Below are 21630 nucleotides of genomic sequence, written 5' to 3'. Positions count from 1 at the left end.
TGCTAATTTGAAGGAGCACCCACATCCTCCCTCACATCCTACACAATTATTTCGACTTCCCTGGTTAATTTTTTTCCTTCTCTGGATGGTTTTTCTTAAGTGGTTGTCTCCACTCTCTTCTCCTTAATTTGGGGTTTCTCCATAACTTCCTGAGGTTCATCCTTTGGAGCAAAAATATCCTCTTCTAGTGGGACCTGAATCTCCCTCTCAAGAGAGAAAGACATCGCTTTCTCCTCATCAAACTTTACATCCCCTCGCACAACTATCATTTTTTCAAGGGATGGAAAGTACACACAGTAGTTGTGAGGCGTTTTAGTGTAACACACAAATACCCCCAACTATGTTGTTGGCTCAAGCTTCTTCCTTGATCCTTTGGAGACATGATAGTGAACAGAGGCTCCAAAAATTTTGAAGTGCGACACATCTGACCTCCTCCCCAAGAAATCCTCCTTGAGCGTAAACATACCAAGAATCTGATGACAACTCTAGTTCTGCAAATAGATTGCTATGTTTCATGCCTCTTCCCACAAATGCAGTGGTAGGTCTTGGTCATGCAACATTGCCCTTACTGCTCCCACAATGTTACAGTTCTTTCTCTTAGCCACCCATTTTTTTGTGGGTTGTGGGGTGTTGTCAACTATTGTAGAATGCCTTATTTTTCACACAAATTTTTAAATTCATTTGAAATGTACTCACCTCCATTATCGTTGTGGAGAGCCTTCATCTTCTTTTTGTTTTCTTTCTCAACCAGTGCCTTGAATTCTATGAACTTGGAGAATGTCTCATCTTTCTTCCGCGTGAAGAAGATCCAACACTTCCTTGAGAAGTCATCAATAAAAATGAAAAAATATTTATGCTTGGAAGTGGAGGCTATTGAGAAAGGTCCACAAACATTAGAGTAGATCCTTTCTAGGACTGTGTGTTCTTTGCTGCCCCAATCATGGAATGTGGAATTGGTGTACTTCCCCAAAGTACATCTTTTTCATACATCATGTTGCTCAAGTGCTCCTTTGGGGAGGCATGTGGTGATTTGATGCATAATCTTCAGGGTTCCATGATGAAAATGACCAAGTATTATGTGTCAAAGTTCACTGACATTACATCTCTGCAAATTCTCTGCCTTTGTTCTTATTGCAACATAGTCTTCTACATATTTCTTATACAAGTTCTTCACAAGAACCTCTATTTGCTTCACTTGGCCTATGGCTACGTGTCTTAGGAATGCTTTTCCTTTGCTAAAGATCACATCATAACCACAGTCTTCCAAAACTTCAAGAGAGATGAGATTTTTCTTTAGGCTTGAAACAAACGTGACATCCTTGAGCCTGAGAAGGGAGCTCGACTCCCTCTGAAAGGTGACAATACCAACCCTGGTCGCATTGTACCTTCCGTAATCTCCCATCTCAATCTGCATCTACAAGTCTTTCTTATCTAGGTCACTAAAAAACTCTCTAGACCCTGTCATGTGGAACGATGCACCTGATTCCAAGTACAACACGCTCTACATCACTATGATGGTCATGCATGTGATAAGTGTAAATTCAAGCTTGAACTTTGAAGCCAAGGCTTCACTTGCTCCTCCTCCCGAGTTCTTCTTGATTGCATTTTTGTGTGGGAACTTCATGACATGGTGCCTAAATTCATGAAAATGGAAGCATTTAATTTTGGAAAAATATTTATTCTTTCCCCCTTGGCTGGATTCTAGTTTGTATTGAGATTTATTCCGTTTCCCTTCTTTCCCTTTCCAACCAGGAAAATTTTTCTTCATCCTCACCCTTGGATGAAGTCCCATCTCTCGTATTCCTCCTTATTTCCTCCTGTACCAAATCAGACCATAAGAGTTCCAAATTTGGTAGTTTCTCCCTCTCATTCACCAAATCTTGGTAGCTATGCTACCTCTTGGGAAGGTCTAGAAGGGCTAGGCTTACCAAGTCATCCTCTGGAACATTAACACCAACCCTGCGAATTTCATCACGAAATTGTGTGAATCTTCTTAGATATTGTGGAATAGTGTCATCCTTCTACATCTTGATACTTTGAAGTCTATCCTTAAGTGTCAATTTCCTATGGTCACTACTATTCTTAATCAATTCTGTTAGTGCTTTCCAGATTGTTAATGGAGTTTATTTTCCATGGATATTTGTGACAATGTGATCCCGTGCTCCCTCCAAGATTATTATCCTCATATTAGCTACATATTTGTTCCACTGAAGAAGGTTCTAGGCATCATATTCCAGTTTTTTTGCAACATATGTCTTGATTTATTCTAGTGATCCATTGTCATCCAATACTACCTCCATGCGAAGAAATTAGAGTTGCCTTCTAAGGCATACTCTAGCCTCAGTGTGTTGGAGGCCATCTTCCCAACTCTAAAGAGATCCTATTGCATTAAACTTAAAATTTGATCCTCCTGAGAAACAACTTCAAAATTCCTTCTCTAATGTGGATCCTGCTCTGATACCATGTAGAAATTATGGTGTAGATTTGCAACTTCTCATGAAGTTTTAATCAAAATTACAAGACACAAACCTACTCCACTTCTCTGTTAAAGTTAATTCATAATTTAGAACAAAAATTTTAGACATGTCATAAAAAATAATACACATGCACACAATATTTTTTTTGGGGAAATCGATCTACTAAAAACTCCAATGTCTACTTGCATTAATCTTTTCTTTTTTTTTTTTGTTTTTTCTAGTTAAGACTACCTAAGTACCCACGGGGGATTTGAACCGATGACCTATCGCAAGGAGTGCCTTAACAGCGCATCCATTCATCGTCAATCCAAAGCCCCGTGGGCTTAAAAATAACTTGCATTAATCTTATTAATATAGATGTATTACAATTGTTTTTCTCAACTGAGCACAATCTGCAAGTGAACAACCCATCTCTCTACTCACTGAGAAGCTTTGACCCAAACTTAGTCAATTTATGCCTCTTCTTGAGCCCCTATTTCCTTGAACAATTACTGAGAAATTCGGCCTCCTATTATTTAGGAATTTCTCCAAAATGGATTACACAATTCCCAAGGTTGAACATCTGACTGCATACAACACCTGTACGCTCAAGAGTAGTCTACAATTGATGTTACACTGCCTTAGAATCCCCACCACAGTTTGGGAACTTGAATTCTATACATGCACTAGCTATTTTGGGTTGATTGATCAGTTAACTAGATGATCACTGAGTTTGACTAAAGTCCCACTTCACAACTAACCTTCCACTAGTTCCTCCAACAGCTGGAACTAGTTTAGATGAAAACAACTTGAGATAACTTTTCTTGCTACAAATTAGAAACCACACATGCTTAACTAAAATCTAACTCCTCCAATTCAAATTTACTAAGTAAACTAGGTGACAGAAGCCATGTCACACAAGTTTACTGTGTCCAAATTTTCTGTTGATGTGGAAATTCAAATTTTCTCAACTTAATCAGGGCAAAATCAAATTGAGAATTTCTTGTTGCATTTTTCAATAAGAATAGTTTTATGTTTCAATGAAATTTTCACAAAAATGAATTAATACACTTCATAAAATTTTCACAGAAATGTGCGAAAATGCTTCATATTTATAGGCATATTTAAGACCTGAAAATGTTATGAAACTGCACTCAACCTTACAGTTGCACAATTAATTTTCCAATCTAAACACAATTAATTTCCTATCTAAACACAAGAAGGTAGTTTCCATTAAGGAACTAACTTCTTAGCATGTGTCAGTTTTTAAAGGTCCTCGCTACGTTATTATACTAGCCTTGCAATTCCATGAAAGCAGTACGATATCATCTCATTAAGGATTTCTTACCTTAGCATATTACTATAAGGGCCTTGATAATGAAAGGATTTCTTACCTTCTTAGCATGTGCGAATGCTATTATACTAGCCTTTCAATTCCATGAAAGCAATACCCTATCATCTCATTAAGGATTTCTTACCTTACCATATTATTATAAGGGCCTTGATAATGAAAGGATTTCTTACCTTCTTAGCATGTGCCAGTTTCCATTAAGGATAGAAATAAAATGAAGAATTCCTATTAATTTATTACCTTCTTGCAAAGATGATATATTATTTCCATAACAAGGAAGGAATAAGGCCTCAATATCAAGGCCCTAAATATTTTTTTGATTATGCTCCCAAACAAAACAATTAAAATGACAACTAGTGCTTCAACGCTGCTTCTAATCACAACATCCATCTTCAAAACCTCATATAGCACAATACTATTACAAGGTTGTGAATCACCTTAATAGTACATAGACTATTAATCTAATATATTGACATACTAAGAAAAATATGTTCTTACAAATAATATTGCTAATAGGACACAAACTGCATACAATATTCCCATGTAATATTATTACTATGACAATACTCACTATGATTGCCCAATAGTTAGATGTTTCAATGAAATTTTCACAAAAATGAATTAAGACATTTCATAAAAATTTCTCAAAAATGTGTGAAAATGCTTGATATATATAGGCACAATTAAGACATGAAAATGTTATGAAATTGCACTCAACCTTGCAATGCCATGATTAATTTTCCAATCCAAACAAAATTGATTTCCTATATAAACATAAGAAACCAACAACTACAACAAATATATTGTAGCAATTAGACTAAAATCATAGCACACACTAAAATTATTTTATTTAGCAAATTGGGTCATAGAAAAATAACCACCATCTATCAAAAAAAATTACGGAAAAGTAGCCACCATTTGTTACGGAAAAATAACCACCATCCACAAAACTCTAAACCAACAAAACCCTAAACCAACAAAACCCTAAAACACCATTACAAATTTGAAACGCTAAACTAAAAAAACCCTAAACCACCATTACAAAATTGAAACCGTAAACCAACAAAACCCTAAACCAACATTACAAATTTGAAACCATAAAGTTGAAAAAGCCTAAACCATTATTACAAAATTGAAACCCTAAACTAGAAAAACCCTAAACCACCATTATAAATTTGAAACCCAAAGAATCCATCTATAATTGCTAAATCGGTGCATAAACATAGAGGCATATGTAGCAAAAAATTCAAAGGCAACCAAAATCCATCATGTTGAATGTGTTTGAAAACATAGGTAGAAGAATTTTACATATACATAAACACAGAGGTAGAAGTAGCGAAAAAGTCAAAGGCAACCAAAATATATCCAGATTAATGCGTTAAAAAACATAGGCAGAAGAAGCTAGTAGGATTAAAATCCTATCTTCGAGTCATTTATTGTGCTTCCTACATGCCTTCAAGCCACATGAACCCCAGGGGCTCAAATACCCTTAAGTGCAAGTCCAGCTCGCACATAGTGACCTGCAAGACAAACAAGTGAACTGTCATGGGGTTAAACTTGTGAAAAACTAGAAAAAAATAGAAGAAATCCTCCAAATTTTGTTGAAAAATGTCAAGTTACTTGCAGATAAACCCTTTGGAGCATGAAATGATGATATCTAGCACCAATTCAAGGAAAATCACACATGGGATCAAACACAGATGAATACCCTAGTTATCGATGTGCGATGAGGAAGAACAACCATCCTAGTAAACCAAGCAAAACAAAAAATAATAATTGAACAACATGACGAACCAAGAATGATCACGCCCCATAACCCACTCCCTGCAACACAAAGAATGGTGATGGTTGCAACCATCATTGCAGCAGGGTTGCGCAAGTACCGGGTGGACCAAATGTTCAACTGCCAAAGTTGAGCAGAATAACACGACGGTTTGATAACCCTCCAAAACCCACGATAAACAAAAACCCTTACCTGCCCAAATTTGAGTGAGGTTTATCACATAAATTCCCAACATGTGGCCACATGCAGGGGACAATTATTGTACCAGAAATGCATTTATCTACATCGCGTTTGGAGGGATCCAAGGGGGGGTGTCCAACTACTAGTGTCCCTCCCCTATTGCTCAAAAAAGTTCATAACTAAAACTTGTTTGATATTAATTACCAAATGTTGAGTTGTCACTATCACGTATCTATATTTATAGAAAGTATATCACTAAATTATTATGTTTATTAAAATGTTTGTCAAAATGGTTAGAAGTTTACTTATGTTATTTTCTTCTAATATTTTAAAAATAAATTATAAAAATTTATGTATAATAATAATATTTATATTGAAAAATTTTAAATGAGGAAAAATTAATTTAATAATAAATTTATTATTTTTAGATTACTTCTTATTCTTGGTTAGTAAGTTTTCAACTTATTCAATTTTGAAACATTATCATGAAAATTTGCCAAAAATTCAATACATGTAATAACATAAACTCAATATCATGAATCACCAATAGCAATACCTAAAACCACCACAATAAACTAAATAAAATTAACTTCATCATCGAACCAAAAGTTTGATTGAGCTGAGAGGCTCATTCTACAACCCAGTATGATGTGTAAGCCTGTATGTTCGTCATCAAAGTTGAAATTTTGCGCCAATTTTTTTTTTTTGAAATCTAAATATAAAAAATAAAAATAAATAATATACAAAACATTTAAATAATGTCTGCTCATAAAAAAACAATTGCAAGTGAAGAAATTGGATCCCTCTCGGCTCATGTTAGATCCGTATTTAAAATGGACCTATGCTCGTTTAAAGTGCTCCAAAATAAATCATAGTGTTTTAGTTAAGTCTTAGTTTATAAAATTTTACATGCATCAAATGTATGACTCATGAAAACATAAGAATGCAAATGTCACACATTTTCAGTCTTACCTTTTACACTGCCCATGCGTGGATCCTTGGCCATCCTCGGCGAGGCATAAAAAGATGAGCTTGGAAAAGTTTTATAATCGCCAAATGCTCCTTGGGAATAAAACACACAAAACACTAAATGATCATATAGTAGAAAATGTGATAATGTTGAGATTAATCTAATGCAATGTGGGTCATTACAATTTTAACAAGGGGGTTGCGAGGCAACAAGTCCCTGCATTGAGTGGGGCAGTAATTGACTATAACTTGTGTGTTTTTACCCTGTTAAAAATTCAGAAAACATTGTAAGACCATAAATGAGTCTAGACAGATCAACCCATATTATGATTGGTCAAATGTACAGGACATATTGCAACACAAGGTGATTCATCTAGATGCAGAGGCTAGACACACCAATGAAAAGACAAAGGGGGTAATCATATATCATTCCAACTGTTTATTGATAACGATCTTAAGGAACTATTGAGAAGGTGATGCAATAGTTGTAGCTTCCATTCTGAGTTTAGTAGTTACGCAAATATCCATTTTGCAAAACTTTGGGGGGGACTCCCCAAACACTCCATTGGATCACATTATTCCATGTTTTGGTTAGATTCCATCTATGGAAAATTGTACACGGATCTAAGCTATAGTGAATGCTAGTGGTCTAATAAAAAAAGAGTGCATAGAAATAACAAACCCTGGATACACTACTAGGTGACGTACACTCTACAATTTGAATTTACCACTAGATATTTGTATTCAAGGTATACAATTAGGTTCCAGCGACAAGATGTTAAACAAAATGCCCAAACTAGATAGACAAAATGGACTATTACAGTGAAGGAAGCATTAGAAATCAAAGCAAGACTGGTCATTAGAAGGATGACAGGTGGAAAAAGGAAATGGAATAACTAAAGGCTCTGGGGAAAATGATTACACATAGAGATGCAGAGAATAGAAAGGGTGATAAAGGAAACAAACCCATTGGTCATTTAGGACGTTAATTGAGAGAAATATGCACAACACTCACTGAACTTAACTTTCATCTATCCGGGATGGAATCTTTGTTCATTCACAGAACCTGCAACAATTAAGAAGCATAGCACTCTAACTCTTCCCACTGGATTCCAATTATGCCTATTGTATGCAAAGATTTATAACTTTTCCCATTCACATATGGCTGACTATATGTATCAATGGAACACACAAGTTTGGAAATATATGGAAACACTATGTAGCATGGGAAAGTTGTAGTAATTAATAAATGCATATTGGAAATATCATGGCAGTAGGGTCAGCCAAATAATAGTTAAGATCTTTTCACAGTCACAAAGACTCATTGATAATATATTTTCAAGTCGTCGTTACATCCATTCAATCCCAACAATTTGGTTAATAAATCCATTGCATTTATTCCAACATTAGGCTGTGAGAAATCTACCAATATGCAAAGGAATGGGCATACAGGTTGTAAGTACTCTTCACACATTTTCCCAATGTTCATACAACAATAAAAAGAGAGAAATTACATTCACAATTGCAAAGAAGTAACCGATAAATAAGTTCCTATAGCTATATAACACTCTGGCTTGGAGAAAGAGAAGTTGTAACATGAGATAGATCACAAGGTAAACAAGCAATTGAAGAGTTTTCATAGTGGGTGAATTCATTCAATTAGAAAGTAATACACAAATAACAAAATATTGTTAAATGAAATTTACAAATGACACTAAAATAACAAAAACCCTGAAACTTAAATTAAAATATTATTGTAAAATTTAATTGAGCATCAAGGAAATGACCAAATCGTGCAAGGATTATTAAGATAAACTCCCCTGGAATGATCGAATTTTACCTGAAAAATTAGATATAGAGCCAAATTATTTAAATCTATAAACACCCTCACAATTTTCCGAGAAACATTTCAAATATGAAGAAAACCGTATAAATTGTGCCTAAATCCATGAAGGACTTAAATGAATTTACGAGATGGTGTCAATGCGAACAACTAGAATGATAATTATTGGATTCAAGACTAAAATGAATTTAACAGATGTTGTCAATACAAACAACTGGAATGATAACTATTAAAATTATGCCATCATTCCTTCCTCTTGCCCATATTTTATTTCTAAAATTGACCTAATCGATCAAGGAAATGACCAAACCCTGTGAAGATTATTACAATAAACTCCCCCAGAACCACCAAATTTGACCTCAGAAACTTTGTTATGGAGCTATTTCTATGGACAATTATTAATGATTAATGAGCCAGCTTTCGGCGATGGTTGGTATATAGAAGTGCATTTGATCTGCTGGATAGACAACACAAAAGTGCAATCGAATCTATTTCAAATATAAGTTTGCAAAAGGTTCTTACAATGTGTGAAAATACTAAAACATAAATTAAGCTACATTACGTTGATTTTATTCTTTCCAGAAAAACTGTAATTAAAACTTCAAAACAAAAAAATATAGCTGCAGAAGCCAAACCCTAAAAATGCTCTGAAATTCTCTGAGAAAAAGAGGAAAGAAGCTACATAAGTATGGATGTCGACCGAGGCATTTTTTTTTGCAAATCAAAGTCGACAAAGCCTTTGTCTTCCAAAAGCAATCGAGCTTTATCAATCTACCAAGCAAGGAAAAAGAAAATATAGCAAAACCTACATAATTTTATTTCAACCTACGTTAGCAAATCATTGCTAAGTGTATAATATTAGAACCAACAACACAAAATACATGGTTTCTAGGACTAATTATAAAATTTAAGATACAAAATCCAGTAATGTACATTTTTTGGTCTCTGTTTGAGCTTTCCTGGTCTTCTTGGTGCAGTTAGATAGTATTGTGTCATTCTATATGACTTTTCAAAATAACCCTACGCTCAGTGGTTTTCTATAAAATCTATTTGGTTGTTTATCGTTCTACATGAAATTCAAGGTTAAGATAACCAGGATCTAACAAAGTCAGTAGCTACCAAGCCAAGCTGATTCGTTCAAAAGTGTAGACATACCTGTAACTTTCGAACCACCAGAATTAAGCAATCTTGCACCATCCACCATAAATGAATCAAGGCTTCCCACACAAGAGGAATAATGAGTGATAGGTGAGTGAAGGAGAGGATCCAGACAAGACTAGAGGATGGTAATAAAAAGAAAGAGCGAATAATTAGAAGCTATATAAAAAATATTAAATAAAATTATATATATATATATATCTATATATATATATAAAGTTCTTGCAGTTGGACCTCATGCAGCCACATGAATACCAAGTGTCACCTTACATGCTCTCTAAGATGTAAGCTCACGTAAACCATATTTCAAGCTCATTTAATTGGCTCATTTACTCGTGTCCTCTGGAGGCTGCACCTTGAGCAAAGGAGATTATGTCTTCTTAGATAGGATTTTGAACGAGACATTACAGTTGTGCCCTCCCGACGCCAAGCCCATTAGGATGTTTGTGCCCTCTGGGAACTGAACTTATACATCTTTGTTTTCTCATAAACTTAGACATATGATTGCCAAGATTAGATTACAGACGTAACTTACACAGGGTATAGAAGTGTTTCTCTTTGCTACTATTGCACTAATTCTTCTTTCTTGAGCAAGCACAAATGTGAGCTTTGCATAGTGAGGAAGCTTTTGATGGTGAGAAGGACTATTTCCCCCTGTTTTTGTTTGTGCTTCAGGATTTGACTAACTAAATTTATTGAAGATTTATAATTGTACTAACATCCCATTCACCAGATATATTCCCAAATCCTCGAGTGGTTTTGCAGGTACAACCCCATGGCACTTTAAGCAGCTTTCTATCATGAACCTTTACCACGAGCACACTTCTAGGAACACCAATCCAACTAGCCAGATTTAAGTTGTTGCAAAGAAGATAATTTAGAAGTAAGGAAATGGTGAGGACAACACGAAACAAGCAAATTTGGTTAGAGTAGCCTTTGAAAGCGGGAAAATCACATTTCACGGGTCATTGCTGAACTATAAGACTGAAGATGTGTTGTGGCAGATGACGAATCATCAGTCGATGCTAGAATCAAGGCACCTATACCCACCATGAATTCAACAACAAAAACAGAAGACAAAAAGTTAACGTAGTTGGAGTTTAAGGTTGTAGTTGGATTTTGAGATCCACCGCACCATGTGCCCGGAGTTGAGCATCCATGGAATGGATGAGCATGTTTCCCTGTTTGTTCCACGCAGTCAGTTCTATATATGTGAATGTGAGAAGTCAGTGAAGCATATTCAAGAGGATGGCTTTGAATCTGAACATGTGCCTCTGGTAAGTAGGTGCCAAGAAGGGGACATTCAAGGATTCAATAGCTGGTTATGTTAATGAAAATTTCAATTAGAGTATAAAACTGAAATATTAAAGTCAATTTTGGCTCTTGAATTTTTAGTATTTATAGTTAGGTACATTAAGCTCTAGTCTAGTCCTTCACATATTTGTTCATGATATGCTGCAAGAATTGCAATCCATATATAGGGGAATAGGTTTAACGGTCTTATATTGACAGGGTCCTCTCTGCAAATGTAGTGAATAGACAAAGGCTATAGATTTTAGGGTTTCTAAATCGCTAGAAGAACAAGTGCAATTGTTATGTTTCTACGGGGTTTTCTCTTCAAAAAAATAAAAAAATCAAATTCTAAATATCATTATTCCTATTATGTACAGAATAAGATCCATTTCTTAAACAATAATTTAACGTATCGTGTTCTCTCTCCATTGGCAGGGGTTTGTTTGCTATCTAGCAACAGAGCCATACTTAAGCTAAAGAGCTTACTTCGAGAGCTTAATTTGAGGCATCGATTGATGCATGTTTGATTGATACATGTTCTTTCCATACTTGAGCTAAAAAGTTTAATTCAAGACGAGGCTTCCATTGATGCATGTTCTTTGACTGTGTTCTAGAAGGTGACAAAACCCCTACTACAAAGCTTTGTTTCGTGTGAGAACTTTGTTCCACATGAGAAAAGAGAATCACAGAGAGAACTCTGGAGCCACTGCATGGCACAGAGGACTACAAGGACAAGTAAAATTCATGTTTGGTTGAATGAAGCGTTCACAGGTAAAAGACATTGTATTTTTATGCGATAGTAGTGACGCAAAGGCAGAAGTAGTGACCGGTGGTGAAGTGCTATAGAGAACATGTAGATAACCATGTGGCATAAGTGACAAGTGAAGATATATATTATGAAACCAAACAAACCAAATCTACATTTAATACTAATGAAGTAATACTAGCATTACTTCATTAACAATACTTTCAATAACCCAAAACAATGATTTAGATCCTCCGAACTAAGAAATCATATGAATCAAGAAGAGGCTAAATAAAATGAGCAAAAATCTTATCGGTTAAGAAAATCATTATATATATTTAATTGGTTGAACGACACTCTTTTATGAAATACGACTTAAAACTATAATTTCAATGTTAAAATTAGATTACTAATAGTCCAAAGACTAATAAATTTTCACATTAATGAACTTACAATAAATAAAAATGAACCTGATCAAACATGATAACAATGGACGTAAACATGCTGGAAATACTGACCTCAATAATATAACATAGGGTATACTATAATACACTAAACTCCACCAGGAAATTTCTCTGCAATATATCGGCGGAGAGTTGCAGTGTACTGCAATAGCCAGTCGGCGGGTGGAACAGAGGCCACCACGTTCGGAAGTTCTCTCATGGCCTCCAGCCATTTGTGCATCCGTCCGCACTGCTCCGGCCCAGGGAACTTCAGATCCCCTAGGACTTCAAATGAGGGCAACCATGGAACCAGGGGCACAAGAGCCACATCCGCCAAGCTCATCTTGTCGCCCAAGAAATAAGGCCCCACCGATCCGATAGCCCTCATCCCCTCCTCCAGCGTTATAAACTGCTCCACGATTTCTTTCCGCGCGGTCGCATGCTCTTCCCCGAACCGTTTTATGAGCTTGAGCCCTGTCTCTATGAACTGCCCCGGTGCAATCACAATCAAGCACAAAACCAGGGAGGCGTCAGAATGGTGAGCGGAGAGAAAACAAAGTAAAAGAGGGGTCAGAGGGCAACCTTCTTGTTGGCGAAGTCTGCCCAGAATCGAACGCACGACCTGTCGTAAGCGCTGCCCGGCAGAAGTGAGGGCGTGGTGTCGGAAGGGGGCCAGGCTTCCTCGATGTACTCGAGTATGACCAGCGACTGCGAGACGGATTTTCCATTGTGGATGAGCACGGGGACCTGCTTGTACACAGGATTCGATCCCAGGAGGAGGTCGCTTTTAGCATTCAACCTTTCCTCCACCGCCTCAAATTTGATGCCCTTCTCCCTGAGAGCGAGCGCGCAACTCATTGCAAAGGGACTGGACCTGATCAACAGCAGCTTCACTTCCACTGTCTCCTCCTCTCCGCCGCCTTTTATTTCCGGCATCTTATCCTCACAAACCGATACGCAGCCTTGTGTTGCAGTGGATGGCTGACTAGAAAATAAGGAATTTTTTAGATTTTCAACATGAAATTAAGGTACGCTATTGCTTATATAGGAGAACTTTCGGTTCACGTTGCATGGATTGATCCACACAATTAATTAATTATTAAAAAAAAAAAAAAACATTTCCTAAATTTAATGTTCATCCATTTATTATCCAAATTCTACCGTCACCATAAATAGATGCAAAATCATTTTTTAAAGTTCTGTCCATCAATTTGTTATCCAAACTAGCTCATCCTCGGATAAAATAAATTTATTTAAAATTAAGATAAAAAGCCATCACTATTTTATCGAATCCCTCATCGTTGGATGATCATTGTACACTCATTTAATAATTAAAAAAAAAAAAACAAAAAACAGTTTTTCGGAGTCAATTTGTTATTTAAAATACTTCTATTTTATTATAAAAAAAATATTATTAATCAATTTACTATTTTTCATATTTCAAAAATTAAATTATAATTTTTTTTATTAAATAAATAACAAATAAATTATTAAATACATTATTAAATATTTTTATAAATAATATTTTAAAAAAATATTTCTATAGATTTAATTAAATTTTACTATATTTTTTTATTGGCATAATCTAATTTATAGATGAAATAGTTCAGTGATACAATTTCAAGTAAGATTATGATTTTTGTTGTTTAAAATATTTTTTTTAAATGGATTAATAGATTTTTGTTGTTTAAAATATTTTTTTGAATGGATAAATAGATTCAACATCTTGAAAAACTCATAAAGTACTAGAATTCTATTCAAGTTTTTAAAAAACTCTAGACAAATTTAGTTAAAATTAACAAAAAAAAATGTACTAAAAAACTATTTCATCTATAAATTAAATCACCTTTGTGTGTAGAAAACAATATCATATCTTTATCTCCTCATACCTTCTCACCTTCTCATAACATAAAATGTTGTGGACTAGACAATGAGTGAAGATGCTTTCATAAGTAAAAGAGACTACCTTAACAAGGTAGGCATTTAGATATTTTTTTACATAGTTTATTTCTTCATAATTATTCAAAATAAATATAAAGATAGTTTTAAAAAAATGCATGTACTATATTTCAATTTATTCATTGGTATTATATTGTTGAATATTATTAATTATTAATATTGATAGAGATAGTACAAAATATCAATATTTTAAATTATTAAAAAGGGAAAATCATTAATAATATGAAATATTAAAATAAAGAAATAAGGACATATTTCAGATTATTCATTGATATTATATTGTTGAATATTATTAATTATTAATATTGATAGGGATAGTATGAAGTATCAATATTTTAAATTATTAAAAAGGAAAACGATTAATAATATGAAATATTAAAATAAAAAAATAATGACGTATTATCAATAAAAATCACATTAAACTAACTATATCTTCTTATGGCTCATAAGCATTTGTTTGAAAGGGAAAAAATGGCGAATAGTTTTTTTGGTTTACAAATTGCCACGTTGTTAAAAAAAATTACATTAGAAAGGCAATGCCCCCTCTATAACGAGGATCTATTTGATAAACTTAAGGGCACCAATTATTTTGACAAAATGGATGTCATCCTTAGTTATCATTAGTTTCATATGAATTTATATGATACTAAACGACTTACAAAATTAAATTGGCCTAGCTTGTGATGTGAATTTGTCTCACTATTGCTAATAATATTTATTTAATTCTCATTGTTGCTACTAATATTTATGTAATTTATAAATGACATTTTCAAATCGTATATGGGTTTCTTTATTGTGATATATCTCAATTGTGTTTTATTTTTTAGTGGATAAAGAATGATTAAATTCCATATGTACAAATTATTATTGATCTTTTTTAGTGGATAAAGAATGATTAAATTCCATATGTACAAATTATTATTGATTTTTTTTCACTAATTAATTGTAAGTAGAGTCTTATAATTTATATTTTGGTTAAACTTTTATTTCATACTTGCATTTTTTGTTGATCAATTTTATCTTATTGTAGATCAGAAATGAGTTGGTGCTCTCACTTAAAGGTAAACTCTTATTTCTAAATATGTACTTAAAAATTTCTTTGGTGCCCTAATTAAAACCAACCATTCAAGTGATTCTCTCACTTTGCTTGGCTTCAGGCACTAATGCTTTAAGATAAAATATTTTAGTTAGTGGTCTATAAATCAACAAAAGTTTGAGGTACCAAAGGAAAAGTTGTGTGTCTAACTTGTTCTCAACCTTTTAGATTGAAGGTTACCCTATCACAAGGCAGATTCCATCACATATCATTCAAAGAACCTTTCTTCACCGAGTCTATTTTGGAGAATTCTCTAGAAACTACTTGGTTCGAAAATGTTTTATGAAAAAGCATTCCATCTTGAAATAGAGAAGCAAGTTGAAGTCATCAATTACACGTTAGTCCATGTTATATAAATCATTTCAATTTCAATAAGCATCAAGACACTAATCTTTATATTAGCCACCAAAACTATAAATAAGCAATTCACTCATCCACAAACCATTCTCTATTTAAGGTTTTCGATGGATTCCAAGCTCTCACCCCTTATGAATTAATAAATAATTTACCTCCAACATTGTCTTCCCATATAGTTTCATTGTAGAAATATGTTTCCACGACTATGCAATGTACAAAAAATGTAATTCACTAAGTTCACATCATGTTGTTATAGTCTCACAAGCCACAAGCCTCAGGTAACTTCATATAGAGTGTCTTCTCCTTTGTATTTGCATCATTTCCATTCTAGACAAAAGAGAGTAGGAACACCTCACCTTCCAATTGGGTTTTCTCCTAAAAGTGATCCCCAAAGCATATATTGATGTCCATTGTGATTGGTGTGTGTTTTTATTTCACTTTTCTCTATTTTCCATATTTTATCTATTACACACATCGAAAATAAAATTAGTAATAACAACCTAGAATGTAAATAAATTAACACTTCGTAGATTTCAACTTATTTTAATACATTTGTTGTGATGAGCTATCATGTGGAATATCCATAGAAATAGACATAGTTTTTATCATAAATATACCTAACAACTAGCCAAGGTTTTGTTCTCATATGCAAAAGAAAATAATTAGAGACTTACAACTATCACTATAACAAAATTTACATGTTTACACTAAAGATGAAAATGTCTCAAGGTCAAACAAAGAAGACAAAATGAATAAGAAAAATAAAGACAACTTTAACTCTATGTCCTTCTTCATAGTAAATCCATCGACACTATGTTTGTTACAACAAGTACAAGATAGTCATAATGTATGACACACAATCATTAAACTAGCAATTGCACTAGATGTTGCAAAGGAACGACGTAAGGTGATAGCAAGCATATAGTACTAATTAATTCTTCTTTTATAATTGTTGAAAGATAGAAAAATATCAACAAAAGGAAAGGACCATGCTACAATGAAATGTTAATGCAATATTGCTTCCTTGAGCCTTGCAAATCACGAGGCCTATGTTCAAGTTAAAGACCTTGTCTGATTATGCCAACTTGAATGCCTCATAAATAATAAAATAGATTGTGATTTGCTACCTTTGAAATCCGAGGTTGTGTTGGTAAAATTTCTCCATATTTCTTCTTGATCACTTTCTCTTGCTATAGATAACCTTAATGAGTACAAAGCAATTTTTTTATAGTTTGAAATATGTGTCTACAAAGGACCATAACAATTTTGTAAATAAATTTTGAATTTCTATGTGAATTAAGATCTACCCTTGAATAAAAATACACATATCTCCAATCTGAAAATTGAACGTAAGAATAACATCAACTACATGTGTTATTGAGAAAATTGCATGTGTTTCTCATCAACTACACGTGTTATTGAGAAAATTGTATGTGTTTCTCATCAACTACGCTTGTTATTGAGAAAATTGCATGTATTTCTCTTTTGAGAAAATTGCATCTGTTTCTCATCAACTACACGTGTTATTGAGAAAATTTCATGTATTTCTCTTTTGATTCTTGACTCACCTTTGTATTAATTCCTTCATAATTGTTGAAACTATTCAAAAGATGACATTGCTCTTTTACCACTAATCTCCTTTGTGTCTGTCTGTTCTTGTTTTAATCCAAGATATTCTGCTCAAGAAAATCTAACCCATGCCATGCAGTTGAAAATAATGTAGAGGTCATTCAACAACATAAACCATTTCATCTTGAGAATCAAGCAAGTGTGAAGTGATCCAGTGTGAGAATATAGATATGCTAAACAAGATTATGAAACTTCAACATTAAAGGTATGAAGGTACTACCAGTACTATTGAGGAGCCAATTTGAGATTTCATCTAATATTTCTTCAAAAATAATTGAAAATCATAAGAGAAATGGAATTGCCCATCATGAAATGGGGTGAAATTAGATAATTTTTTTCATTTATTGACCACGGAAAAAAACAAACATGTTGGCTTACATTAAAGGAAATCATATTTCATGACAAATTTGTTGTCAATAACCTGATGAAGATGCATTCTATAAAAAATATAAGAAACATTAGCTTTTCAATAATAAACCAATACCAATGGTACTTTCTTTCTGTTGAAAAGAACCACCTAAGCCTATTTCCCATCTCGACAGGCATACGATGTCTTTCAGATATATAGGGTTCCCAAGCTAACATAGTTGACCTTCAACACTATTTAAAATCTCTTTGATCTAAGATGGATCACCCATGATTGTTGGAAAGGAAAAAAAATTGTGTGCAGTTACAATGCGTGTCTATGAGAAATTACTATTTTGGTATAACTTGTCCTAGAAAACCTTCTAATTCGCTATTTTACTTTCATGAAGTGTCATTTTTATGGGGAATTAATCAGGGTGAAATGGATTTTTCTTCTTACTAAACTATATCCATTGAGAATGTTTCTCTAGGATAACCAATATGTCGGTGCCAAGAATTGTTGCTAATCATCGTAGTACTTACCTTCAGGTAATTTCCAAGAGCTAGTCGCGAGGAGATACCTTTTTCAAGGAAAACTGATCTTTGACATTGATTAAGAGATTGATTAAGAGATGTTCCACAAATATTTTACATAAACAAGTTTCATCAACAATTGACATCATTCGAGTCATACATAAACTTAGATTGACTGTGTGATACAATCCCTTGTACTTGAAATTAACATTGCATAATGAAACTTCATCAAAGACACAAGAACAACTGCTAATCGTGGCTCAACATTGACTAGCCAGTGCCCAAACAAGGGAGAAAATGAAATAATAAAGCCACAGCTGGTCTAGTCAATTTGGGATCTTCTGCAAAATCAATTAACTAGATAGCTAAACAAAGATAAATCACATAAGTCATCATTTCCTTCTCAACATCATTACTTTCCAGTACAATATCTCTAAGGTAACAGAGTACATGATAGAAAGATCTAAGATGTTTTGAAATTCAGCCCATAAATGAAAAACCCTATTGTTTGGATCCATGGGTTCTTCTCACAACTCGGATTGATAGTCCTCAAGGCCCTCCAAACAGAACTGTTGCACATGAATCCGGACCCAAATGCAATTTTCTAGGTCATATCTCCCTTTATGATCCTCCCCTTTGCCTTGCTATAAGCAAGCTCGTACCACAAAGAGCTGTTGGAAGTATTCCCAAACCGATAAAGTGTCATCCTCAATGGCTCCATGTGCCATTACAAAAGCTACAAATTCTTCTCCAACTCATCGAAGACTGCCTTCCCTCCAACATGTATACAAAAATTTTCAAATTCAATCTTGAAATCAGGAATGTATGGCTTGATCTTCATCTTCAGAATTTTCTTCCCACCAAATTTACGAAGAAGAGAAGTTGCTCAGACATCGGAAGAACCAGAGGACCTAAAGTTGTTATGTTAGTCTTCAAAGCATCACCTGCAATAGCCATGAGTTATTTAGAAAGGGAAACTCCCATCTTCCCCGCTTCATCCTCCTCTTGAAAAACACACTGGAAACACTTGTCATCTGCTCCCTTGTGAGTCCTCACGGTGTGCACGAGCTCATATTTTTCCCTCCTCTTCTCTGATCTCTTGTTAGATAACAATATTGCAACACCTCCCATCCTAAAAATACAATTTGATACCAGCTTGGATATGTTGTTACCAAAATACCAATTCAATGTTATGTTCTCCATGCTAACAACAATTCCATAGGAATTTCTATGAACTTGGAGCAAATCCTTGGCTAGATCAATAGATATCATCCCTGCACTACAACCCATTCCACCTAGATTGAAACTGACTATATTCCCCCTTAATTTGTAATGATTTACAATCATCGCAGACAATGAAGGTGTGGGTTTGAAAAGGCTACAATTCACAACAAGTATGCCAATATCCTTAGGCTTAACACCAGTCTTCTCAAAAAGCTCATCAAGGGCTCCAAACATGACAATCTTTGCCTCTTTTCTAGCCTCTGCCATGCATGGATTTGGGGGCACTCTCAGCACTGCCTCAGGAAAGTATGTCTCCTCTCCCAACCCTGAACGCTCAAGGATTTTCCTCTGAAAATCCAAGCTTGATTCAGAGAACGTACCAGTCAAACTTGAGCAACGCATAAAAACTTCTCTAGTGCATTTTCTCTCATCATCCGGCTTATAGCATGCAAAATCTACAAGGTAAACTGGCCTCAGCCTAGTCATAAAGTACAATGTTATCACAAAGACCAACAATGTGGAACATACAATTACAGTCACTAGATTATAACAAAGATGGTGCCATAAATCAAACAGATCTTGAGGCTCAAGGGTGCCCAGTTCTGCTGCGACAATGACTATAATGGGAGATAAAAACAGATACATTGCATAGCTAATCACATAGTGATAGCCCAATTTCACATACTTCAGTTTCACAGATTGGAGAAAATCTGGGAGTTTTTTCCTTTTTTCACTGATATTGCTACTTGAGCCTACTTCCTGGATTCCATTGATGCGAGATCACCCCCTTCCTCGAGCTTTTTGGGTTCCATGTCTTAAAAAACACCCAAAACCAAATCCACAAGGGAAAAAAAATTAAGGACCCAAATCTGAAAAGAAGATAGAGATACCAAAAATCGTTGCTAACCCAAATCAGATAAGAAAACAAAGATATGAAAATTTGCGAACCCGAATCATAAAATAGGAAACAAATAAAAAAGTTTACGAACTCAAATATGAAAAGGGCATTAGGGTCCAAAAATACGAGAATCCAAACCAAAAATGGTATGAATACTGCCACCCACTTCGATATACCCATAAAATTTTCCTATGTTGCCTTAGATCTCATGGCGAGTGACTCTATTGCAGAGTGTTTCTTGGGCAAGCGCAAGTTTGAATGAGGTGAGACAGATGATGCTACTCATAACAAATTAAGCTACTCATAACAGACCGAATTATGCAGACAAACACTCACCATTTTCCATCATGCACAGGCTTATTATGTGCTCAAAATCAGGGACTAATGGCACAACTGTCTCAAATTCGGGGAGGTACAACCATATTAAGTTCGGAAAACATCATGAATGCACTCACCGGGATCCTTCCAAGACCAATATTCTCAACTGCCTAGAACATTCTTCACGGATGATTGTCTGAGTGCCTGGTACCTTCCGAGCGCAATATTCTCAACTGCTTAGAACATTCTTCATGGATGATCTAATGGCCGAATATTATTTCATCGTCTAACAATCCATCTAACGGGCCATGTCAAGACATGATGGCATGGAGGGGAGTTCATTTCAAAGGGGAACGTCTTACGGCGTAATTGGTTGATATGATACACAATTATGGCTCTCTTACCATGTGTTCTAAATAAATATAAATGGACATCACATATATTTGTTCTTGGAAAAGATAATTTGATACATTCATATAGGTTTAGACAAGAAAGGGATATGTTTACTACACTATGACCATGCAAAAGCTACATGTGATACATGTGGCAACTAAAATTAAAAAATACTGTGTTTTAGTCATCATCATTTCTCTTTCATCATCTATTTTTTAAGAATGACATAGATCACTCCACCACTCCTAGATAACTCCATGTGGAAGGGCGAAAACACACACACACAAAATTTATTGTAGTTGGGGTCAGACCCCATTGCCACAATTGGCAAACCACCTTACCAGGTCTTGACTACCGACACTTGACCTAGATGAATCTAACTTGCCTAAGCCCCAACCAAATCAAACTCAAAATTCTCTTGAATGCTGTCTTCGAGACGACTTTCCTGACTTCTAACTAGTGGGCCACAGAGTTATCACATTTAAAACTTTTCAACCCTATTTAACTTAGAATTTTCTCAAGCCACAAATACTAGAATTCCTTTATGTTTTGTCTACTTCCTCAGGAGCAATTTTACTTCCTCTAAAATTAAATATTGACATACATGATATTCTAGATCCCTCCAAGCATACCTTGGCCATGAAGGCCATTAACTG

At 34.6% G+C, this 21630-nt stretch overlaps 1 protein-coding gene and 1 pseudogene across 2 annotated transcripts; both read right to left on the bottom strand.

Annotated features, from left to right (window-relative positions):
- Window positions 1-5147: 5147 nt before the first annotated feature.
- On the bottom strand, window positions 5148-13241 carry LOC149201800 (putative glutathione S-transferase parC). Of its 2 annotated transcripts, XM_089403019.1 has the most exons (3): window positions 12804-13241; window positions 12297-12708; window positions 5148-5327 (listed from the first exon to the last, which is right to left on the bottom strand). In XM_089403019.1, exons 1-2 carry the CDS (start codon window positions 13155-13157, stop codon window positions 12331-12333), a joined length of 732 nt encoding a protein of 243 aa, XP_089259145.1. In that variant the 5' UTR covers window positions 13158-13241; the 3' UTR covers window positions 5148-5327; window positions 12297-12330. The 2 variants fall into 2 exon arrangements, with proteins under 2 accessions (XP_089259145.1, XP_089259144.1); XM_089403018.1 differs by lacking the exon at window positions 5148-5327 and having other exon boundaries at window positions 12197-12708.
- A 5363-nt stretch (window positions 13242-18604) lies between these two features.
- LOC149201799 (3-ketoacyl-CoA synthase 11 pseudogene) lies at window positions 18605-19950 on the bottom strand (annotated as a pseudogene).
- Window positions 19951-21630: the final 1680 nt, after the last annotated feature.

Source organism: Pinus tabuliformis, chromosome 2_1 (assembly GCF_031772625.1).
Source record: "Pinus tabuliformis cultivar Carrire ecotype Pingquan chromosome 2_1, CPIR1, whole genome shotgun sequence".
In the NCBI taxonomy this organism is placed as follows: Eukaryota; Viridiplantae; Streptophyta; class Pinopsida; order Pinales; family Pinaceae; genus Pinus; species Pinus tabuliformis.
Note: the sequence above shows the minus strand (reverse complement) of the source record. Positions and strands in the feature narration are given on the sequence as shown.